The sequence below is a fragment of the Lontra canadensis genome, unplaced genomic scaffold (genome assembly GCF_010015895.1).
Source record: "Lontra canadensis isolate GAN:19392208 unplaced genomic scaffold, GSC_riverotter_1.0 scaffold7, whole genome shotgun sequence".
In the NCBI taxonomy this organism is placed as follows: domain Eukaryota; kingdom Metazoa; phylum Chordata; class Mammalia; order Carnivora; family Mustelidae; genus Lontra; species Lontra canadensis.
In genome coordinates, this window is record NW_022631001.1 from 36,217,505 (window position 1) to 36,236,839 (window position 19,335).

A 19,335-nucleotide genomic window follows, 5' to 3' on the forward strand; every position below is an offset into this window, starting at 1 on the left:
GGAAGGTTCTAGAGATTTAGTATAAGCATAAGCTAATTTTTATTAAATTGGAAGGAAACGAAGGACAAATCTAGAGTTCTGTCAAAAGCAGGGGTGGGGCACAGTGTGTGCCTCATTTGTTGATATGAAAGTCACAGACACGTTCTGTCAACCTCCTTCACCGTGGTACTGGGAATTGTAACCAATCTTTTCCATTTTATTTCCTCACTGTTCTAACCATTTTTGCAGATTCCAGGTCATTTGCTGCGGGCATTTTTCTCTGTTACTATACGATGCCTGTTTGAGTTCCCTCTACGATGCCAGATGGATGGCCTTTTAAGCATCTCGTCCCCTTTCAGCCGGAGGAGCCAGAGTTGTATTCACTGAAGCAATGAATTTCTCTGGGTTGCCAAGCTCGTTTACCGCCCCCCCGATGAGGCAGCTCTCCCGCTAAATGCCTTCTACAGTATATTTATTTACTCAGGGCCTGGCTGACTGGACATTTCCAGGAATGCTCAGTGTGGTCATCTGAGGGACCTCTAGACAATGCATTTAACATCAATCTTGGGAGGAGGGAATCCTCCCAGGAGCCACTGTCGGTCGGCTTCCAAAGCTGCCTTCTCTCTTTGAAGAAGATTTTTACTTACGTCTATTACCTCTTGGCTCCCCTACGGTGACCAGAGCAAGCCTGTCAGGTCCCCTGTGGGCAATAGTTTTGTCTTTTCAGTGGGTTCTTTCCAAAGCCTGATCTAATGCTGTGTCCGTTAAGGAAAAAGAAGAGAACATCGAAGTCCTGGGTGGTAGGGACTAGGCCACATCTGGAAGGTCAGAGGCCTAGTGGAAGGAGCCATTCCCTGAGTAGAAAGTGTACAAAATTTTTTTTTTTTCTTTCCTCCCTAAGGTGCCACCAACCCATATACAGAAGCAAACTACAAACCAACTTTTCTGTCAGATGATGAATTGAAACACCTCATTCTCAGGGTATGTCACAGTCATGAGCTTGTTTTACACATCCTTAGAAATTTCAGAGTGAGGTAGCAGAGTGTGGGAATTTGATGTCTATATATTGGACATTTTGAGGCCCACTTTGTCTTTTCGGGTGTCCACATCTGTCTAGACTGTCTCCACGGTCCTTCCACCCTTGTTTAGACAAAAATTGAAGGCCCAGGCTACTGTGATTTTTCAATGGAAGGAGGCAGGATTTTGTTACTCATAGGTAGTCAAGAACCCCATTCTGGCATGAAGGTTTTAGAAAGGGACGGATATGGGTAACTAAGGATTTGTCCTCTCCTCCCCTAACTGCTAGCACAAAAACATCCATGTACATCCTGACACCAAAATCCCATCAAAGCAAGGAAGCTTCCAAAGATTCCTCTGTCCAAGGAGGAAAAGAAATGGGGGAGGTGAAGCTCTCCCTTCTCGCCCATCACGCTCGCTGGTCTTGCTCGTCCCTGCAGAGAGGCAGTGGACATGGCGCCACGCGAACTTGTCTTCTGTGTGGAATCAGGTCTGCCTCTGGTTAGAGTGAGATCAACTTGGAAATTAAAGGGAAAGAACCGGGATTCAGAAGCCTGTCCTCTTGCAAATTGTGAACAGAAAAATGTAACCCGCCTCTGTCCTCCCCCAGCCAGGGTGGACCTCGCTTGCTAAGCCCCCATGGCATCTGGGCACGTGTCTTTGAGCAGACATTTGCCAGGCCTCCGGCTCCAGGCTACTCTGTTGTCACCCTGACTTTCCGCTCTGCCTGGCTTCTGGTTCTTTGTAAGTCTGGCCTCTGAAATTCATCCCCTCTTGACGTGTTCTCTCAATTGAAAAGCTTTCAGCTGCAAGGAACGGATGACCTGGTGAACAGAGAGGGTTTTGTGTCCCAAATACAGCTGGTCCTGTGGTAGACCAGGAGGGGCTGGTGCTGTGGCTCAGCGAGGGCGGCTGGAACCAGGCTCTGTTTGCCTTCACCAGCAGTCCCGTCAAGCTTGTCTGCAGTCTGCTTCCTCAGTGTAACCACACCAGCCAGAAACAAGGGGCAGGGGAGTATCCAGGCCAGGTGTCCCTTTTCTCAAGAAAAGATAGGCCTTCCTGAAAGCCCAGTAGTAGACATCAGCTTCTCCAGAAGGTGTGACTTGACCCCAGCTTTGCAGCAAGGATTTAGGTTTTTCCAGCCTCCACAGAGGAGACAGGCAAGAGTCCTGCATCAACACTGGCCACGCACACTTTCCAAAGCCACGTCCATTTGCTAGATTTTCCTCCGGGAGTGGTTCTCACGACCCACTGTGGAAACTTCAGCTGTGGTCTGGTTGGCCTGTGGTTGGAAGGGCCTGGTGCTTTCCTTGCCATAGAAGCCATCACATTCGTGCCATGTTTTGGGCCACTGTAATCCCATCCCTCTCGCTCTCTTGAACAGGGGTTATTGTGAGGTGAAGTTTTTTCCATCCTGTATAGGTGTTCATTTTTTTGAGCTGCTGTTTTTGTCAAAATCTATTTATTGGATGGTCCTATTTCCAGTTGGTCATCAGTGGCTCCTCCGAAGCTTCTTGTGACAGGTAGACAGGCCTGCCTTCTGTGTCTTTCACTCTCTAATAGCACAGACAATCTGAGACTTCGTTCTGTGTGCATTGCACTGTTCTAGGTACATCCAGGTCAACAGTAAACACGTTGTGGGGGTGCCAGGCATCTCAGTAAGTTTGTGGTGGCCTTGGGGTACCTCCCTCAGGGCACAGCTCTGCACTCCTCTCTCCATCCTTCTTCCTAAAGCTGTCCCTGCTCCCAGGGAGGCCTTGTTGAAGGTAGGATGCAAACTGGGTCTGCTGATCTCTGGAGGAACTCCCAGAGCTGGCTTTGTGGACAGCAGCCTCTGTAGCCCCAGGGGGCCCAGAGCTTGGTTTAATGCTCTACTCTTGCCACCTGGAAGGGCATAAAGTTCGAAACAGGGTCTCTGTGTTTCTATTCACACACACTTGATTGCCTTGATTGCCATACGGCTAATTGGATGTTTTTAAGGAAAAGATATATATGTGATACAAATGTGTTTTATTTTGAACACAGAAGGCATATGAAGTTCCCATTATATATAACATAGGTTTATATGTATTTACATGTATATAAACTTCTTTTGTAATGGCAAATGCTTAATAACTTTCTCCTCTTCTAAATTTCCTGTCCAATCCCCATGCTTATCAGGGTGTGGAACAAGGATTTTCATGCCATTTAAGCTAAATACTTCATCTTGGGCTTGCCTTTCCTGTGCTTCCGTGTCCCCCAGCATCTGTAGGACACAGCGGTGATGTGTCTCCCCTGAGGAAGCTCTTCTGCCCTCCCTGGTGTGTGTCTGTGGCAACAAAGCACCGTCCAATCCTTCACCACTTCCAGGTGCCCAGTTCTCATGAATTTGCTTCAACAGAAGGCAGGGTCCACTAAGATGGTGTTTGAATGGTTTGGCCATAGGAACTGGACTTCTGCTTTTCCTTCCCAGTGCGCATCTGACTGATTGCTCTCTCTACTGAGAGCTTTCAAAATGGCTTCCACGAATGGTGTGTCAGGGAGCCGGCAACCTGACCAGTGTGTGATGTCTGGATACTCTACCTCCCCATCTTCTGAAAACTAGCCAGACCCCACCAGGGCTTCTGTGTCCCTTACTAAGTCTGCCCCCCGCCCTGAGAGGGAGCCCTCCCTGTGACCGCCTGGTGCTGGTGGCATCTCCTAGTCTCCGCTCCTCCACTGCCCCCCTGGGCCCCAGCTCCTTCGCTTGGTGGCGTTTATCTGCCTGAGGGAAGCAGAGTCAGAATGTGTTGAGCCTCTCCTCACTGACGGCTCACTGGCCTTTGGAGCCCTCTTGCCCTCCCCAGACGTGTTGAGACCACCTTTGTTCATGACGTCACGGGTTCAGGCCTGACTCTGTCCAGCATTCCCGCCCGGATGTCACGGGCACCTTCTTCGGAGGCACCTTCTGTGCCACTTCACTTCATCTGTGAGAAGCTTCGAAACACTTCTGTGAGATGTGAGATTGTCTGCAAGGCAGCGCGCAAGTTATTAATACCCTAGTTTTTGACTGAACGAGGCTTCCAGCAGATGGTGCTTGGGAAGTCTCTTCCTCACCACTGTCCTCCCCTGCCCCTGTGCCAGCTTAGGAAGAGCTCAGGACCCGCTCCCTTCCGGCTGAGGGGCGTGGCGCCGTCTCCGCAGCGCCGGTTCAGTCCCCTCCAGCTGCCTTCATGGCCGCACCCGTGTGGGCGCCATTCTTTTCCTCAGGCACATGAATTTCCTAGTTCCTTGAATTAAACTACATTCCCCAAGGCCCTTTTGTGGGAAGGGGAATAGAGTTTTTCTAGATTTTTTCCCAAGAACAGACCAAGGACTTGTGAATAAGGCAGGGTGTTGAATTAGAACTGTGGGAGCTGAGCCTAGACGCTCTCGGTCCCTGGGAGGCCCCAGCCGCAGCTGAGTGGCTGTCCGTGTACAGAGCGGTGTGGAGGAGTCACACATAGCCTGAGCTCTCAGACGCTCAGTATTTATCTGCTTCAGCCTACCAAAGAGTGTCTGTCTAGAGATCTTGGGATTTAAGTCCCAAGACAGGCACATAGATTAGGTTTTTACCTGTACCCAAGGCGAAGAAGGAGGAAGAAGTGTGTAGGGGAGATTTTTGCTTTGCTTTTCTTGTCTCACTTAGGATATAAGCAGCCCAGCCCTGGATCAAGAAATGATACTAAGGAACAGTGGTTCTCAGTCCTTGTACCTGAGAATCATTTGGGGTAGGGGTAAGAAAAGACTCATGATCTGGCCCTGCCCCAGACCATCAGCATAAAAACAAACAACACCCCACTCCCCATGTTGAGAAGCACCTCTGGAAAGTGAGTGGGCTCTGTAAATGGAAGCGTTCAGGTTGAGGACAGGTGGTGGTCAGGATCCAGGAGAGGGGGTTTTGATCTTGAAGGTTCCTTTCAATCTTAGATTCGGTGATTCAAACATAGTTATAATTAAAAAATAGGACTTCTCCAGACCTCGATACACTCAATGGAAACGTCTTAGAGTGATTGGAGTGTTGTAACAGAAACAGAAACGTCCCCTGTAGTCCTGCGATGATCCGTGTGTCAGGACCTACCTTGGAGAGCATCTCCCCCTCTCCTGAGGCATTAGTTGAGAGAGTCATGTGGCTGTCAGGACATTTCTGTGATTTGGATACTTAGCAAACAAGCCCTTATTTGCGGTCAGAGTGAGTACAGATCGTGTTTCCGGAAGTGTGATAAATTGACTGTCCATTTCTCCTGATTAGGCAGCAGATGGATTTTTGTTTGTCGTAGGATGTGACCGAGGGAAGATCCTCTTTGTCTCCGAGTCTGTCTTCAAGATCCTCAACTACAGCCAGGTATGGCTCCTGTTTCTGTCACTGGCGGGCAGCCCTCCAGCAGCCAGAAAGGTCACCCCACGTGTTAGAATAATTCTAATCTACAAGTCCCCTGTGAAATGCTTGTATCATCCTCCCACACACACACCCAGTGCTTCTTCCAGAAAATTCGTCATTTCTTAACAGAGAAATGAATTTAAACCTAGAAAAAAAAAATCTTTTTTTTTTGAGTATTTATTTTTTAGAGAGAGTGGCAGGAGTGGGGGTGGCATGTGTATACATTCGAAGGAATGTAGCTTGAATGTATCCGGAGTGTCTTGCTTTTCTTGGTCTTTGAGCAAAGTTATGAAGGCCATTGTGGATGAAGAGCACAGAAACTTGGGTTAGAGTCCACGCCCACACCCCGTGTCCCCAGAAGGGCATTTGTGGGCATCAGAAATCAATCAAAGGGAACGTGTACAGCTAAAAGATTCCTGCTTCCAGGACACGAACTATTTATAGAAGTATCCGTATAATTGAGCCCTTTCCCCTGTGTTCCCAAACCAAACTCGTGATGCCTCGTTCCCTGTGTCTATATCTAGCCAGAGTGACTGGGCAGGTGTACGTGTTCACGTTGGACACCTTGACATTCTCATGCTTAGAGAGACAGAGGCAGAGCACCCATTGGGTACATTCTGTTCCACGCGCCGTTGACTGCTTGTCTCCGTGCTCCATCCCTGCAGAATGATCTGATCGGTCAGAGTTTGTTTGACTACCTGCACCCTAAAGATATCGCCAAAGTGAAGGAGCAGCTCTCGTCCTCGGACACGGCGCCCCGGGAGCGGCTCATAGATGCAAAAAGTGAGTCCAGAAGAAGGCTGCGGCTGCTTCCTCGGGGCCCACCCAGACCGCTGAGCGAAGACAGCTGCTTGTGGCCCCACACTCAGCCTCAGGCCTCCCTCCTCTCTGCCCTTTATCTGGGTCACAGGTGCTCTCTTTGGCTCAAGGCAATCATCTCCCTTTCTTTGTATTTGTTTTGTTTCCCATAAAGAAGCAACAACTCAATGTCCAAATCCACAGAGGAAAAACAGCTACCTTGATTCTTTCTGGTTTTTAGTCTCTGCCCCCCTGCCCCCAGAATCTAGAAATTCCCAGTTCTGTGCTTCTGAGTTTCAAGGGCTAACACCAGTTTGATTTGTTCCCTCCCAAAATATCCCCTCGATTTACCTGTGTTACACATATGCAGCCACACAAGATGAGAGTAAGAAAACATGAAATATAAAAGTGGTTCCTCGTTGGTCAGCTCCATCTCCTGGCTTCCTTCTTTAGCAGTAGAAACCACCTTTCACATTCTTCCCCCGCTTCTTCCTCCCGTGTCCCCTCCTGTGCCTCCTGCATGAGGCCCTGTAGCTCTCCTCCCATCAGTCCCATGGGAGCCTGTGGACTTTAGCAGTTAATGTGGAGTCTGGAGTCAGATTGCCAGGTGCACTTCCTAGTTCCACCATTTTCCAGCTGTGTGACCTTGAGCAAGTTACTTAACCTCTCTGTGCCTCCGTTTCCTTATCTGCAAAATAGTGCCTGTTTCATTGAGTTGTTGTGGGGATTAAATATAGTAACATACATAAAGCCTATGGGGCAGTCCCTGGTGCACAGTAGGCACAATGTCAGTGTCATGATCTTTTCATTAAATATCCTCTTCCTAAAAGTTCAGCGCAGTCCCTGGAACCTGTTGCCTTTTATAGTCTGGCCCTGGCATTTTTGGTAGTGACGTGAGGAGAAAATAAGGTGATGTTTGGTCCTTGCCTTTAAGGCTCTCACGTCATAGGGAGACCAGGAGACAGACAGTACCCTGCGTACTGGGTACTGCCACAGAAATAGTACCAGGCATAGAGAACAGAGGATTCATCCTCATGTGGGCGTGAGGACAGGCATCACTGAGTCGGTGACAGCTGAAGTGGGTTTGAAAGGATGGATTACTGTGTGCCAGATGATGAAGAGATGAGCAGAGCTGGGAAAACGATTTCTGGAAGGATACACAGGTGTAGTGCCCGCTGTGTGGCTGGAGCAAACCAAGCAGGGCAGGGAGGGCAGGCCCGTGTGTGTTCCAGAGAAGATCAACCGGGGTGGCTGTAGGGCACATAGGCTGGAGAGGGGACAGCCAGCAGGAGCCCCGGGCAGCAACTCCTCCTCTGATAGCACTCCTGTGGTGGGCGTGCATTATTCCCAGACACGGGCTGTAGACCCATAGCCGGTGTTCACAGCAGGATCCTGGTCCTGCCTCTCCCACCAGTAGCTGCATTCTAGGTGGTCTGGAAACATCTCCAGATGGACAACCCTCTTCCCCACATTGCGTCTTTTACGGCCTGAACTGAGGAGGAGTGATGTGGTCATTATGAAACAGTGAGGCAGGAAAGAAGAGGCTTTCTTCAAGGTCCCACTCCCCCTCCTGACAGACAATACTACTCTCAGTTTATCACATTTTGTGTGTTGATTTGCAGCTGGACTTCCAGTTAAAACAGATATAACCCCTGGGCCATCTCGATTATGTTCTGGAGCACGACGTTCTTTCTTCTGTAGGATGAAGTGTAACAGGCCTTCAGTAAAGGTGGAAGACAAGGATTTCCCCTCAACCTGCTCAAAGAAAAAAGGTAACCATTTCACTTCTTGAAAATCTTAATACAGAGGCGCCCAGGTAGCTCTGTCGGTTTCGGCTCAGGTCATGGTCTCGCGGTCCTGGGATAGAGTTCCGCATCGGGCTCTGCGATCTGTGTGGAGTCTGCCGAGAATCTCTGTCCCTCTCCCTCTTGTGTGCTCCTTCTCAAATAAGTAAAATCTCTAAAAATAGTAATAATAAAATCCGAATACAGGGGAGACTGGCTTTGTCCCCTGGGGTGCTCCGGAGGGTGTTGGTTTGGTGGCCCCCTGCCAATCCCAGGACTGCAGTCAGTGCCATTCTCCCCCTATGGGTAGGGACTTTGGGGAGCAGGAGAGATTGGAAAGCCCTGATGGTCGTCACAGTGACGGTGATTCCTGGGAAGGCTTCCTTTGTGCAAATTCCGTTTGTCGTAAGGTTGTTGAGAAAGACTGCTCTCAGCCACAATGCCAGCCGCTCCCGGAGCCTCCCGCCAGTCCACAGAAATGACTCTTGCTCCATTCACCAAGGACACTCACGTTGCTAGACACAAGGGACAGTTCATTTTTCTTCCATCTTAAAGTATTCTTTCCCTAAGATTCCACATTCTTCTCATCTCCCCCATCCTCTGCCACACTAGGACCCTCTTCTGACTTCCTTTGGCTCTCTCCTCGTCTGTCCTGAGCCACCTTTCTGTCTACACTTGACCCATAGGTCATGTCCTCTTCTCCCTTAGCTTGCTGTGCCACGTAGGTGCCAATAACATCCAAGTTTGTCTTTCTAGCCCAGACTTTTCTTTTGAGCTCTGGAACCATAAATCCACGTCCTCTGAAATCTACTTACCTCTGAAATCTTCTCTAGGGCATCTCACACATCTGCATGAGTGACCCCCACCCCGCCCCGAGCTTCTACCCGCCGTAAACGGTACCTCTGTCCTCTGCATGTGCTGGAAGCCGGGGAAGCACCCCAGCCCCATGCCCTCGCTCTCCCAATGCGGTCAGTGACCAAGTGCTGCCTCCGCGACGACCTCCTGCAGAAGTCCCCTCACTGGCACAGCTTTCTCTCGGCTCCCTATTTAAAAGCCTGCAGCATCCCCACTGCTGTTGGGGAGAAGTGGAGATCCACAACCTCGCACCGTCCACCCCCCACCACTCCTCATGCTCAGCCGTACCGACTTCCTGTCGATGCCTCTCCCCCCTTTCTGCCCCAGGTCTCCGTGGGCGCTGGCCCCTGTTTCCCTGCCCCCGACTCCCTTCAGCCGGCTCGAAGCGCTGGTCCTTTAGAGCTTGGGCGTCTGTGCTGCCGCTTGCTCCCTCAGGCCACCTCAGGCCCGCTGGCAGCACCCCAGGTTCTCTTGCTGGCACCTTCCTGGAACTGCCCCGTGCACTCCCCCGGTTGTTTGTTTGACATCTGTCTCCCCCCGGACCGGAAACTCCATGCTGGCGCGTCCGAGGGGTTTCCCAGTCTCCCAGTAAGCGGCATAGACCTGCTGCTTCCTAAATCCTCCGTGAGGATCTGTTTTTTGTTGAAATCCCCAGGCATTCTAGACTGAGTGTGTCCCAAAGTGCAGTCCTTCTCGCTCATCTCTACAGCATATTCTGTTCTCCCTTCCTGGAGTCTGTGAGCAGCAGCAAACATTCAATCCAGAAATGTTGGAGTCCCCTCCACTTTCTCCTTCGTACCAAATGTTCTGATACTCCTACCACATCTCAAGAATTCTCAGAAACGTCTCCCGTGTGCTTCCCTGCCGCCTCGTCCTTGCTGCGGTCCTGGAGCACAGCCCTCGTCCCCTGCTGTATGTCTGTCTTCACCTGATGGCTTACTCTTCCAGTTTCCCTACTGCTGTGCTCCTGGAGTAGCCAGTCCTTTGCTGTGTCCCCACTTAAATACCTTTAGAAGCTCTCCATTCCCTGACATACACGCATTTGTTAGCAAATAGCCCAAGACCCTAGTCATCTGCCCCATCCTGCCTTCCCAGCCCCTCCGGAGCCCTCTGTTGTTGCTCATACAGGACGCGCCTTGGCACTTTGTACCTTCTTGACCTCCATGCATCTGGGTCCCTTAGTCAGTGCGCATCCTTCTTGATCCACCTCCTCCCTGGTTTCCCGGGCAGCTGTCCTCCCACCCCCGGTAGATGCAGATACTCTTTCCTCAGTATCAGCAGCCCTGCTCCACACGGAGGACGCTGGAGGACGGCTGTCCACGCCTGTGTCTTCCTCCGTCCCCGGATTCTCCCTTCTGGAGGGCAAAGCTGTGTGTGTTGTTTGACTCCCCTCTCCCGGACCCCAGCCTGCTGCGGGCTGTCGCGCGTGCTCGCCCATAGCTGTCCTGACTTTGACCGCGGACTTTGCTTTCTAGCAGATCGAAAGAGCTTCTGCACCATCCACAGCACAGGGTACCTGAAGAGTTGGCCGCCCACAAAGATGGGGCTGGACGAGGACGGCGAACCCGACAACGAGGGCTGTAACCTCAGCTGCCTGGTCGCCATCGGACGCCTGCATTCGCATGTGGTCCCGCAGCCAGCGAACGGGGAGATCAGAGTGAAGTCCATGGAGTACGTGTCCCGGCACGCCATAGACGGGAAGTTTGTTTTTGTAGACCAGAGGTAAGCGTCTGCGTGGCCCCTGTGAGCAGTAATGGTATAGGATTTTCATCTCTGGGTAGAGCAGAGAGGGCTGGGCCATCAGGGTAAAAAGAGGGACACAATGGGGATCTCTGCTAAAAAATGAGACCCTTTGGAATATCATAAACACAGAGTTTTCTCTGTAACGCTCTTTGCCACATAGAGACCATTAAGTAGACGACATCGTGGTTCAATGTCCATGGCCAGGAGGGACGTGGTGGGCATTGGATGCTACCTGAACAGGCATGGCTGTGATTGGAATTCTGGAATGTAGGACTTGGAAAAGAGGATCTAGTCCTCAGCTGTCTGATGCGGTGGTCGTTGGCCATGATGATCTCAAACGGCTTCTCGGGTTTTAATTTAAAATGAAGCTCACAGTTCCTCAGGCTCTCTAAGCCGTTTTGCAGGTACTCCGTAGCTCTGTGAGGCCAATGGCCCAGATCGAGAACATCACCATTGCAGAAAGGTCAGTGGCAACACTGACCTAGTCCAGTCTCATTTTTCTGGGTGGGGACCTGGGGCCCGCCTGAGGACCGGCCACCTCCCATTCACAGCGGAGGGGTGGTGGACCTGAGCTGAGGCCCCAGATGTGCCCAGTTTGCCATGGCTCTCTGCGGCCTCCTGGAGAATATTCACAGGCTGATAAGTTTTCTGGCTATTAGAAACAGTCACTACGTTCAGGGAAAGGATGCCACAACTTTGCAAGGCCCTTGTGACCCCCGCTGCTGGAGCTTTTAATGTTTGGCCATCTGATTAAAAGAAAAAAAATGGGGGGAGGCAGGTAGTAAAATGGAGAAGGTTTGCACTGGGGTTGGGTTTCTGTCACATTTTTATCTGATAACATAGTTACCATTTTTAAGTCTCCCTTCTTGGGACAACGGCCCCTTTGAAAGGCTTCTTTTCTTTCTCTTCCCTGTTTCTATAGTGTTGGTTAAGCTCAGTTACATCCATCCAGCTCGGGCCTCGTTCTCCTCAGCACAGCGGGGTTCATCCACTGCAGAGATGCTGTTAATTGTCTAATTACTGTTTCTTTTTTAAAAAAATTCTAGGGCAACAGCTATTTTGGCATATTTACCACAAGAACTTCTAGGCACATCATGTTACGAATATTTCCACCAAGATGACATAGGACACCTCGCAGAATGTCATAGGCAAGGTAAGCCAGGCTGTACAAAAGGTCTTAATTTAAGGAGTCCCCATGCTTTGAAACTAGGCCACATAAACTTTCCAGAGAAATCTGCCCCCACTGATGTGGGAGGCAGCCAGCCCAGGAGTCTTCAGGCCACAACATGTCTGTGGAGAAGAGACTGACGTTCCGGGACCTGTTTATCCCCTTCCAGTGAACCCACCTCGGACTGCCTAGCAGTTTCCTGTACATAGGACAGTGCATTTTCTGGAAAGCTTCTCTTATTCTTGTTTTACAGTCTTTGTAAAGATTTAGTACAGCTCAAACAGATCTCTTTTCCATGAAATCCTGCCGTGCTTCCTGTGTGTTCCTCTTGACGTCCGGCCCTGGCACATACTGGCCTCCTGAGAGAGGAACCAGTACTGACCCTTTCCCTCATGGTCCTGCTCATTCACCTCAGACGTGTGTTTCCAGAGAGGCCCCTTTGTGCACGTCTGCTGCCCCAACCCTGGTTCAGGCCCTTGTGGCCAGCCAGTAATTGTGAAAGACTCCCAGCCATCTCCCTGCTCCCTTCTGCCCCACCTTCCACATTCCACAGTTGTCCTGTTTATGCCCCAGCAGAGAAGGCTTGATAATGTCCCATCCTTGCTTACTGCCTTGAGTCTGCCTTGAGACTCGAGGCCAAATATCTGTGACCAGCATTCAAGACCTTCCACCTCCTGACACTGACCCACCTTCCCAGCTTCACCCCTGACCCATCCCTGCCCACAGAGGCATCAGAGCTCTCTCCTCACTTCCTGCCCTCACCACCCTCTCCCACTCGCTGGGCCGTTCTGAGATCTTCCCTCCCGCCTGGGCAGGGGCCGCATGCTGTCTCCCCTCTGTCTCCAGTGCCTGGCCCATGAAAGGTCCTTGTGACATGTTTGTGACCTAAAAGAATAAAGTTTGAGTAGGTGAGTGACCTTCCTGGATTCAGATGTCCTAAAAATGCTGTTCCACTGTCAGGCTTCGTAATGGGGAAGGAACATGGGCCCTTGGGACATTTGTTGGCGTTTCAGAGCTGGTCCCAGTCAGATGGCGATCACGCAGTCCTTGACTCCCCGGAGCCTTCACTTCCTACGCTGAGCAATAGCAAGCGATTCACGAACGAATCGAAAGGCTCTGAGTCCAACCCTCAGAGACAGCCCGTTGTCCGAGTGCCCGCTCCCCCTGCTCACTCTGGCCATGGCATTGGAGCCCGGGCACACGTAGGATTTGGTTAACTTCATATGTCGGCCTGAGGGAACCATGTTCATGGCTTCTTTGCATTTTCAGTTTTACAGACGAGAGAAAAGATTACGACGAATTGCTACAAGTTTAAAATCAAAGATGGTTCTTTCATCACACTGCGGAGTCGATGGTTCAGTTTCATGAACCCTTGGACCAAGGAAGTAGAATACATTGTCTCAACCAACACTGTTGTTTTGTAAGTGTTTTCCCCCATATCAGAAGCTCCCTTGCTTCAAAGATAAATGCCTGGGCTCTTTACCTGGGAAGGCGGGTACAGACAGCCCCCAGGATCCCACCTTGAATGCTACCTCGCGGATATCCTGGGAAGCCTCAGGATTGGTAGAGGCCAACAGGGTTGTTAACAAAGAACACGCTTCGATAGGTGTATGGTGCAGGCCCCTGGCTTGTGGAATTATGCCAGGAGATCATACTGTCTCCTTCCCAGTGCAGCACTTAGCTTTTGAATCCCGGAGGCCCTGCACCCTGGGCGCCCCTGGTACCGCCGTGGAGGGAAGGGTTGACGGTAGTGGAAGGCTCACACAGGTGCCCGTTCAGACTAGCCCTGGCTGAGGGTGGCTGGGTATCCGTGCCTGCCGGGCCTGCCTCAGAGGCTGCTACCTGCAAGGTGAGAAGGGAAGGACCTGCTCTTTGGCAAGAACTATTCCTCCTCACGTCTCCTCCCCCCCCGGTGGCCAGCCCCCCGCCTGGGGCTAGAGCTGAGTGTGTGAGGGGCCCAGGCAAGGTGCCCCTGCCGGCTGGAGGGAGAAGAGGCCTTGTAGTGATGGCCGTGGGCAGCCGCAGTCACCTTTACTGCTGGGCTGTTCCCCATACAGACCAGGAAGGCCCAGGCAGTGAGGCCAAAGGCCGGGATGCTGTCCGTCCTGTTCTCAAACAGCGAGGAGACCTGCTGAGCCACTCAGACACTTCATTTTCTGGCCTGTCCACGTCCAGAGTGGACACCGGACACCTTGGCCAAGGTGAAAGGTGCATGGTTCTGAGCAGGCCTGACTCATGTTTCCTTATTGCTGGGATGTTCACAGAGCCAACGTCCTGGAAGGCGGGGACCCAACCTTCCCGCAGCTCACAGCGTCCCCCCACAGCATGGACAGCATGCTGCCCTCTGGAGAAGGTAACTATGGACCTCAGCGGCATCGGGGCTTACCCGTGAGCTGCTGCTTGTGGCCAGTGTCCCCTCTCCCCAAGTAGTTGGTGTCCCCAGCCCCCATACAAGAAAGGAGACCTCAGGGGATGAGCACTAAGGATTTTGTCCTCTCATATTCTTTGTTGGGCCTGGAATACGGAGAGCTCATTTTTGCTTTTCCTGAGGCTGCCTGGACCCTGGAAGCCGTTGAAACAGCAAACTTCCTGCTTCTCTCAGGCTCTCCTCCCTATTGCCCAGTGACTGCAATGTGGTGCCTTTTGGTGACTGTCACTGGCTCCTGTGGTGGGAGGAGGGGGTCTCTCAGCACCGGGGTTTGTGCCATTCCGAGTGGGGCTCCCTCCCAGGCTTGGCCCCAGCCCCTGCTCTCCGCACTTGACTCATCCTTCCACGGGACCACCTCTGCTCGCATGGCTTCCTTCAGTCCCCACGTCTCCACCAGTGACTCTCCTGTATCTGGGCTCTCTGTCTCCAGAGTTCTAGGTCTGTTTCTCCAACTGCCTCCTAGACAGAGCTCCTGGAGTCTCAAAAGCACCTGAAATTCAGCATCTCCAAACCAGTTCTCTGCACTCCCTCCTGTGGTTGCTTAAGCCAGAAACTTTGACTCCTCCTCCTCACTCCTTCTGTTGAACACAAAATCCTGCCCCTTCTACCTCTTAGACTTCTCTGTCTCCCTTCCACTTGTCGCCTGGATCATTGCAGAGAATTTTCTAATCCTAGTCTCACTCCCCCACCGAACCCCCTTCCTCCAGTATCGTTCATCTCCATGCAGTGGATTTCCCAGTAAGCCAGTCTAAGTGCCGTTCCTGTGGGAAGTGCTTTGGCACCTCTTATCCTCGGGATCCCATCCAAACCCATTAGTGTGGCATCCAAGACCTTTCATGATCGGATTGGTAGCTCCTCCTGCTTCATCTGTCACTCCACCATCATTCATGAGGAATTTCTTGGGGTAGTGTCCCAGGTTTCGTCCTCGCTCAGGGCTCTTGTATATATTGGTGGCTGTGGATGGAATGCCTTCCCCTCCTCAACTCTCTGCCAAGCTAATTTCTCCTCTCTTAGGACTCAGCTCAGAGTTAAACTTTCCCAGGAAGCTGCACCTGGCCCTGGAGGAGCTGGGTGCCTTGCGCTTACCTGTCCCAACTTACCACGCTTCGTTCCGGCCATTGTTCATCCTCTTTGTCTTCCTGCTAGATTGTGAGCTCCTTGAGGGCAGAGCTGCTGGCTTATCTCTGTGACCCTGGCTTGCATACAGTGGTGGTCAGTCCACAGATGTTGAGTGTGGGAGGGGGAATTAAATGCTTTGCTCTGGCCTCTGATCCTGGACACAGACTTGAGCCCTCTGCTGGAATGCCTTTTCCTGACAAGCTGCGGCTCTCTTGTCACTTAGGGCAGAAGCCTGAGGTTGAACTTCAGGTAGATCACAAGATGAGCGGGTTTTAACTCCTACTAGTATTTCTTCCTCGGTTTCCCTTTCCCACTCTCAGATTCCTTTGTTGTAGGTGGCCCAAAGAGGACCCACCCCACTGTTCCAGGGATTCCAGGGGGAACCAGGGCTGGGGCAGGCAAAATAGGTCGAATGATTGCTGAAGAAATCATGGAGATCCACAGGCAAGTAACACCTTCTGGTTGCTCTTGTAAACCAATGGTTCTCAGCCCAGGGTATTTTACCCCCCAAAGGATGTTTTGTAATATCTGGAGACATTTTTGGTTGGTAGACTATCCACTGGATAGAGACCAGGGATGCCGCTTGCTAAACATCATGTAGTACAGAGGGTAGCCTCCTTCCCATCTCTCTGGCCCCCAAAAAAGAACTTTCTAGTCCAAAATGTCAGTCGTGTGGAAGTTGAGAAATCTTGCCTTAAAGAAAGCATGAAACCCAAACAGGCCAGAGTCAAAGGGAATATCTTTGGGAGACTCAATATTCTAATGACTTTGTATTATGACTCAAGGGATTAATGAGGGTGGATGGACACTAGTAACACAGGACTACAGGAGTAGCGACGGTCAGAGATCTGGGCCATAACAAAACATGAGCTCCTTCTAGTCAAAATCTGCCTCGCTTTAACAGTAGAGACGGAGGGCTGCTTCTCCATATGAAAAAGAGGGGAAGTTGTTTACTTGGGTTTGAGCTCTGGGCCTCTACTTGGCTGTGCTGGAGAGTCCCTTAACTTCCTGGTCCTGTTAAGCCAAAAAGCCATAAAAGGCAGGTAATAACTCTCTCCCAAGGATTGCTTTAGGAGTGTGAGAGGTCTCAGGAACGTTCCTAGAACAGAAACTGACATATGGTGAGTGCTCAACAATTTTTAATTAAATCTGAGTCCTTAAGAGTGGCGCTTAAGAGGGAAGCAGTTGTACATTCATCTGAATTTGGAGAATGGAGAGGGTAGTAACCAGGTCCTTAGGAATGCACACTTAATGGAACAGAATAAGAAAAGGGAAAAATTATTCCCTGCTGCCACTGGATTGATTCTCCAGGAGAATTGAAAGCTGGTCTTGTTTTCTAGTTGGCCAGAGGTGCTCTTACCCCAGTGCGCAGGACAATTCTGTTCCAACCCTGTGGGAATGGTGGATGTGACCCCATCATCACGAAGAAGTCAGGGCACTGTGCAGTGATAATCAGATTCTTACTGGCCACTATATACATACTCTGCCTTGCTTGAAACCATCCAAGAACAGTGTAAAACAGTCCTTGGCCTCAAGGGTCTTAGGTCTTTGAGAAATCTATTTTCTTTATGATAATAGAAAAAAGGGAGTGTGTGAGCTGAAGCAAGGAGGGGAGATTGCTAAGAATCCTCATAAATAATGCTGTGGAGTTTAGATAGGGGAAAACAAATTATAAGAGGTTTAGGTAGGAAAAAAAATTTTAAGACCCCATTCATTGCAGGATGCTGAGCAGCTGTCCAAAATGTGCTAATAAGTATTATGGAAGTTGGATTGGAATAGGAAATGAAAGGGAACATGGTTAATAACCCAGGAAGGAGGGCCCATCCCTCAGTGATGATACTGTCCCAAAGAAAAATCCGTAATTTAAGGACTAGAAGATGAAGTAACAATGAAAAGGCAATCCCAAGATGGGGAACCCAGGAAAATAGTGGTTTCAAAGACCTAAGTAAAGGAAGATGGGAGAGATCCAGCAATTGTTGAGTAAGCAATTAGTACCCATTTGTGTGTGCTGAGTGTGCATGGCTTCTAGTTGTATCCTGCCTTTGAGGAGCTTATGATCCAGGAGAGCGAAAGCTTATTCATTCCCCAGTCTATAGAACCAGGCAGCACAGGCCAACAGCCAGAGGACTGCTGAGCAGTTGAGAGTGGGATGCCTGGGTAACCTGGAAGCAGCATTTGTCCCTGTAGAAGCTAAGGACCTGGTGGTCACACAGCTGCCACCATACTCCAGCTTCACCACCAGGCCGTGCCTTCCTTTCCTCAGTTCCTTCAGCTTGATGAGCGTGTGTGGGTGTACAGTTCTAAGACTTTGTTAATCTCCTATACTGAGAAACCTACAGCTGAGAGGGCCTGGACCCATCTTTTTTTAATCGCCTGTTGCTTTTGAAGGTGGTTGGGACAACTGCCCTATTACTACTGCTGCTGCTACTACTACTACAACTACTGGTAGTAGTACTATTGCTACTACTACTAGAAAGCAGGGCTACTTTCTAGGTGTAGCTGAGCCACCCTAGCACCTTCCATTTCCTAAGAGTATTCACTAGCCAAAAAGTAGGCTGTAGGGAAGAGGATAAATCACTTGCTGTGGTTTCTAGCTCATGGTATCAAAGATAGAGGTTGAACTTCTAAAGTCCCCTCCAACTCTGACATCTGTAATCTGTGAGAAATGAAACTGGCCACTTAGTTGAAACTCAGCAACCTGAAATCCAAAGCCTAAACCCAGGACTTTGTCAGCGAGATGCTGGACTCCAGGGATTGCATTCTAGATCAGGTGCCTGTGGGATAAATAGGGTGTCTCGCCTGTTACTGTAAACATGATTTTATTGGAACACAGTTGCACCCATTCTTTTCCATATTGTCTGTGGCTGCTTTCAAGCTGCAGTGGCAGAGTTGAGTAGCTGGGATCAAGATCATGTGGCCTAGGGGCACCTGGGTGGCTCAGTGGGTTAAAGCCTCTGCCTTCAGCTCGGGTCATGATATCAGAGTCCTGGGATCGAGCCCCGCATCGGGCTCTCTGCTCAGCGGGGAGCCTGCTTCCTCCTCTCTCTGTGCCTGCCTCTCTGCCTACTTGTAATCTCTGTCTGTCAAATAAATAAATTAAAAAATTAAAAAAAAAATCATGTGGCCTACAGAGCCTAGGTCGTTACTATTTGGCTCTTTGCAGCAAAAGTTTGCCAATCTCTATTCTAGTTCTTCATCCTTCTTCTTAGCCCCCACCCCTCACACCCCACGGAAGAAAAGGAAAGACAATATAACTAACTCTTCTCTTCTCTGACAGAATAAGAGGGTCATCACCTTCCAGTTGTGGCTCCAGCCCATTAAATATCACAAGTACACCTCCCCCTGATGCCTCTTCTCCAGGAGGCAAGAAGGTAAGGTTGATGATTCTTAGACTAAGGCCCTTCTTAACCTGGAGAGCCTCTTGTCCAAGTTCTGAGATGCTGGTAGTGGGAGTATGTCATTACCATTGTGGTTGCTGAAACAAGTTGGATCCTCTTTTAGGCAGTGCATCTGTATGAGTTTGGGTATAAAGCGTGCAGGTGGAGCTAGAGAGGCTTGCTGATATCCTTAGTGGACTTATTCCATGTGAATAGGGGAAGGCAGAAAAAATGTTCTAAGGAATGGAGAGACCATTGCATTGAGGGAACGATTGAAGAGCTCCCGTGAAGGAAAGATTAATGAGTACCTCACAGAAAAAAACTATGTAGTTCTCTGCCAGGAATTTTCAAGGGAGAAAATATCATTAGTCTCTAGGGCAGGCATGGGAACCAGAAATACTAGCAGGAGCACTTATGGTGCTTTGGAAGGCAAGCCATGCCTTTGCAGCTGCAGAATACGTGGGCGGGGGGGGTCTGCTGGCTGGGTTCCCTGTGATAGGACAGCACTGGGTACAAGTAATGTATCAGTTGCCAGCTCTCATGAAGAGTTGGCTAGAAGGTTATACCATCAATAAGCTTAGAAACCACTCATCTGTTTTCGTATTTGCCAGAGAATTTACAAGTGTAGGTCCATGTTAATTATAAATCATCAATCTGCAGTGCCTAATGTTAATACAGGTTAGGATGAT

At 50.3% G+C, this 19,335-nt stretch overlaps 1 protein-coding gene across 9 annotated transcripts in view; it reads left to right on the plus strand.

The window, feature by feature from the left end:
• ARNTL (aryl hydrocarbon receptor nuclear translocator like) overlaps positions 1 to 19,335 on the plus strand; it is a 103,699-nt gene that overhangs the window by 73,043 nt on the left and 11,321 nt on the right. For 5 of the 9 annotated variants that reach the window (XM_032853517.1, XM_032853512.1, XM_032853510.1 and 2 more), the window contains 10 exons: positions 881 to 960; positions 5,246 to 5,338; positions 6,040 to 6,157; positions 7,795 to 7,944; positions 10,287 to 10,533; positions 11,601 to 11,707; positions 12,992 to 13,142; positions 13,987 to 14,075; positions 15,605 to 15,713; positions 18,547 to 18,640. In XM_032853517.1, the coding sequence (XP_032709408.1) occupies positions 881 to 960; positions 5,246 to 5,338; positions 6,040 to 6,157; positions 7,795 to 7,944; positions 10,287 to 10,533; positions 11,601 to 11,707; positions 12,992 to 13,142; positions 13,987 to 14,075; positions 15,605 to 15,713; positions 18,547 to 18,640 (1,238 nt within the window). Of the gene's footprint in view, positions 1 to 880; positions 961 to 5,245; positions 5,339 to 6,039; positions 6,158 to 7,794; positions 7,945 to 10,286; positions 10,534 to 11,600; positions 11,708 to 12,991; positions 13,143 to 13,986; positions 14,076 to 15,604; positions 15,714 to 18,546; positions 18,641 to 19,335 lie in introns of those variants that run through there. The other 4 variants (XM_032853511.1, XM_032853513.1, XM_032853516.1 and 1 more) reach the window with 2 other exon arrangements.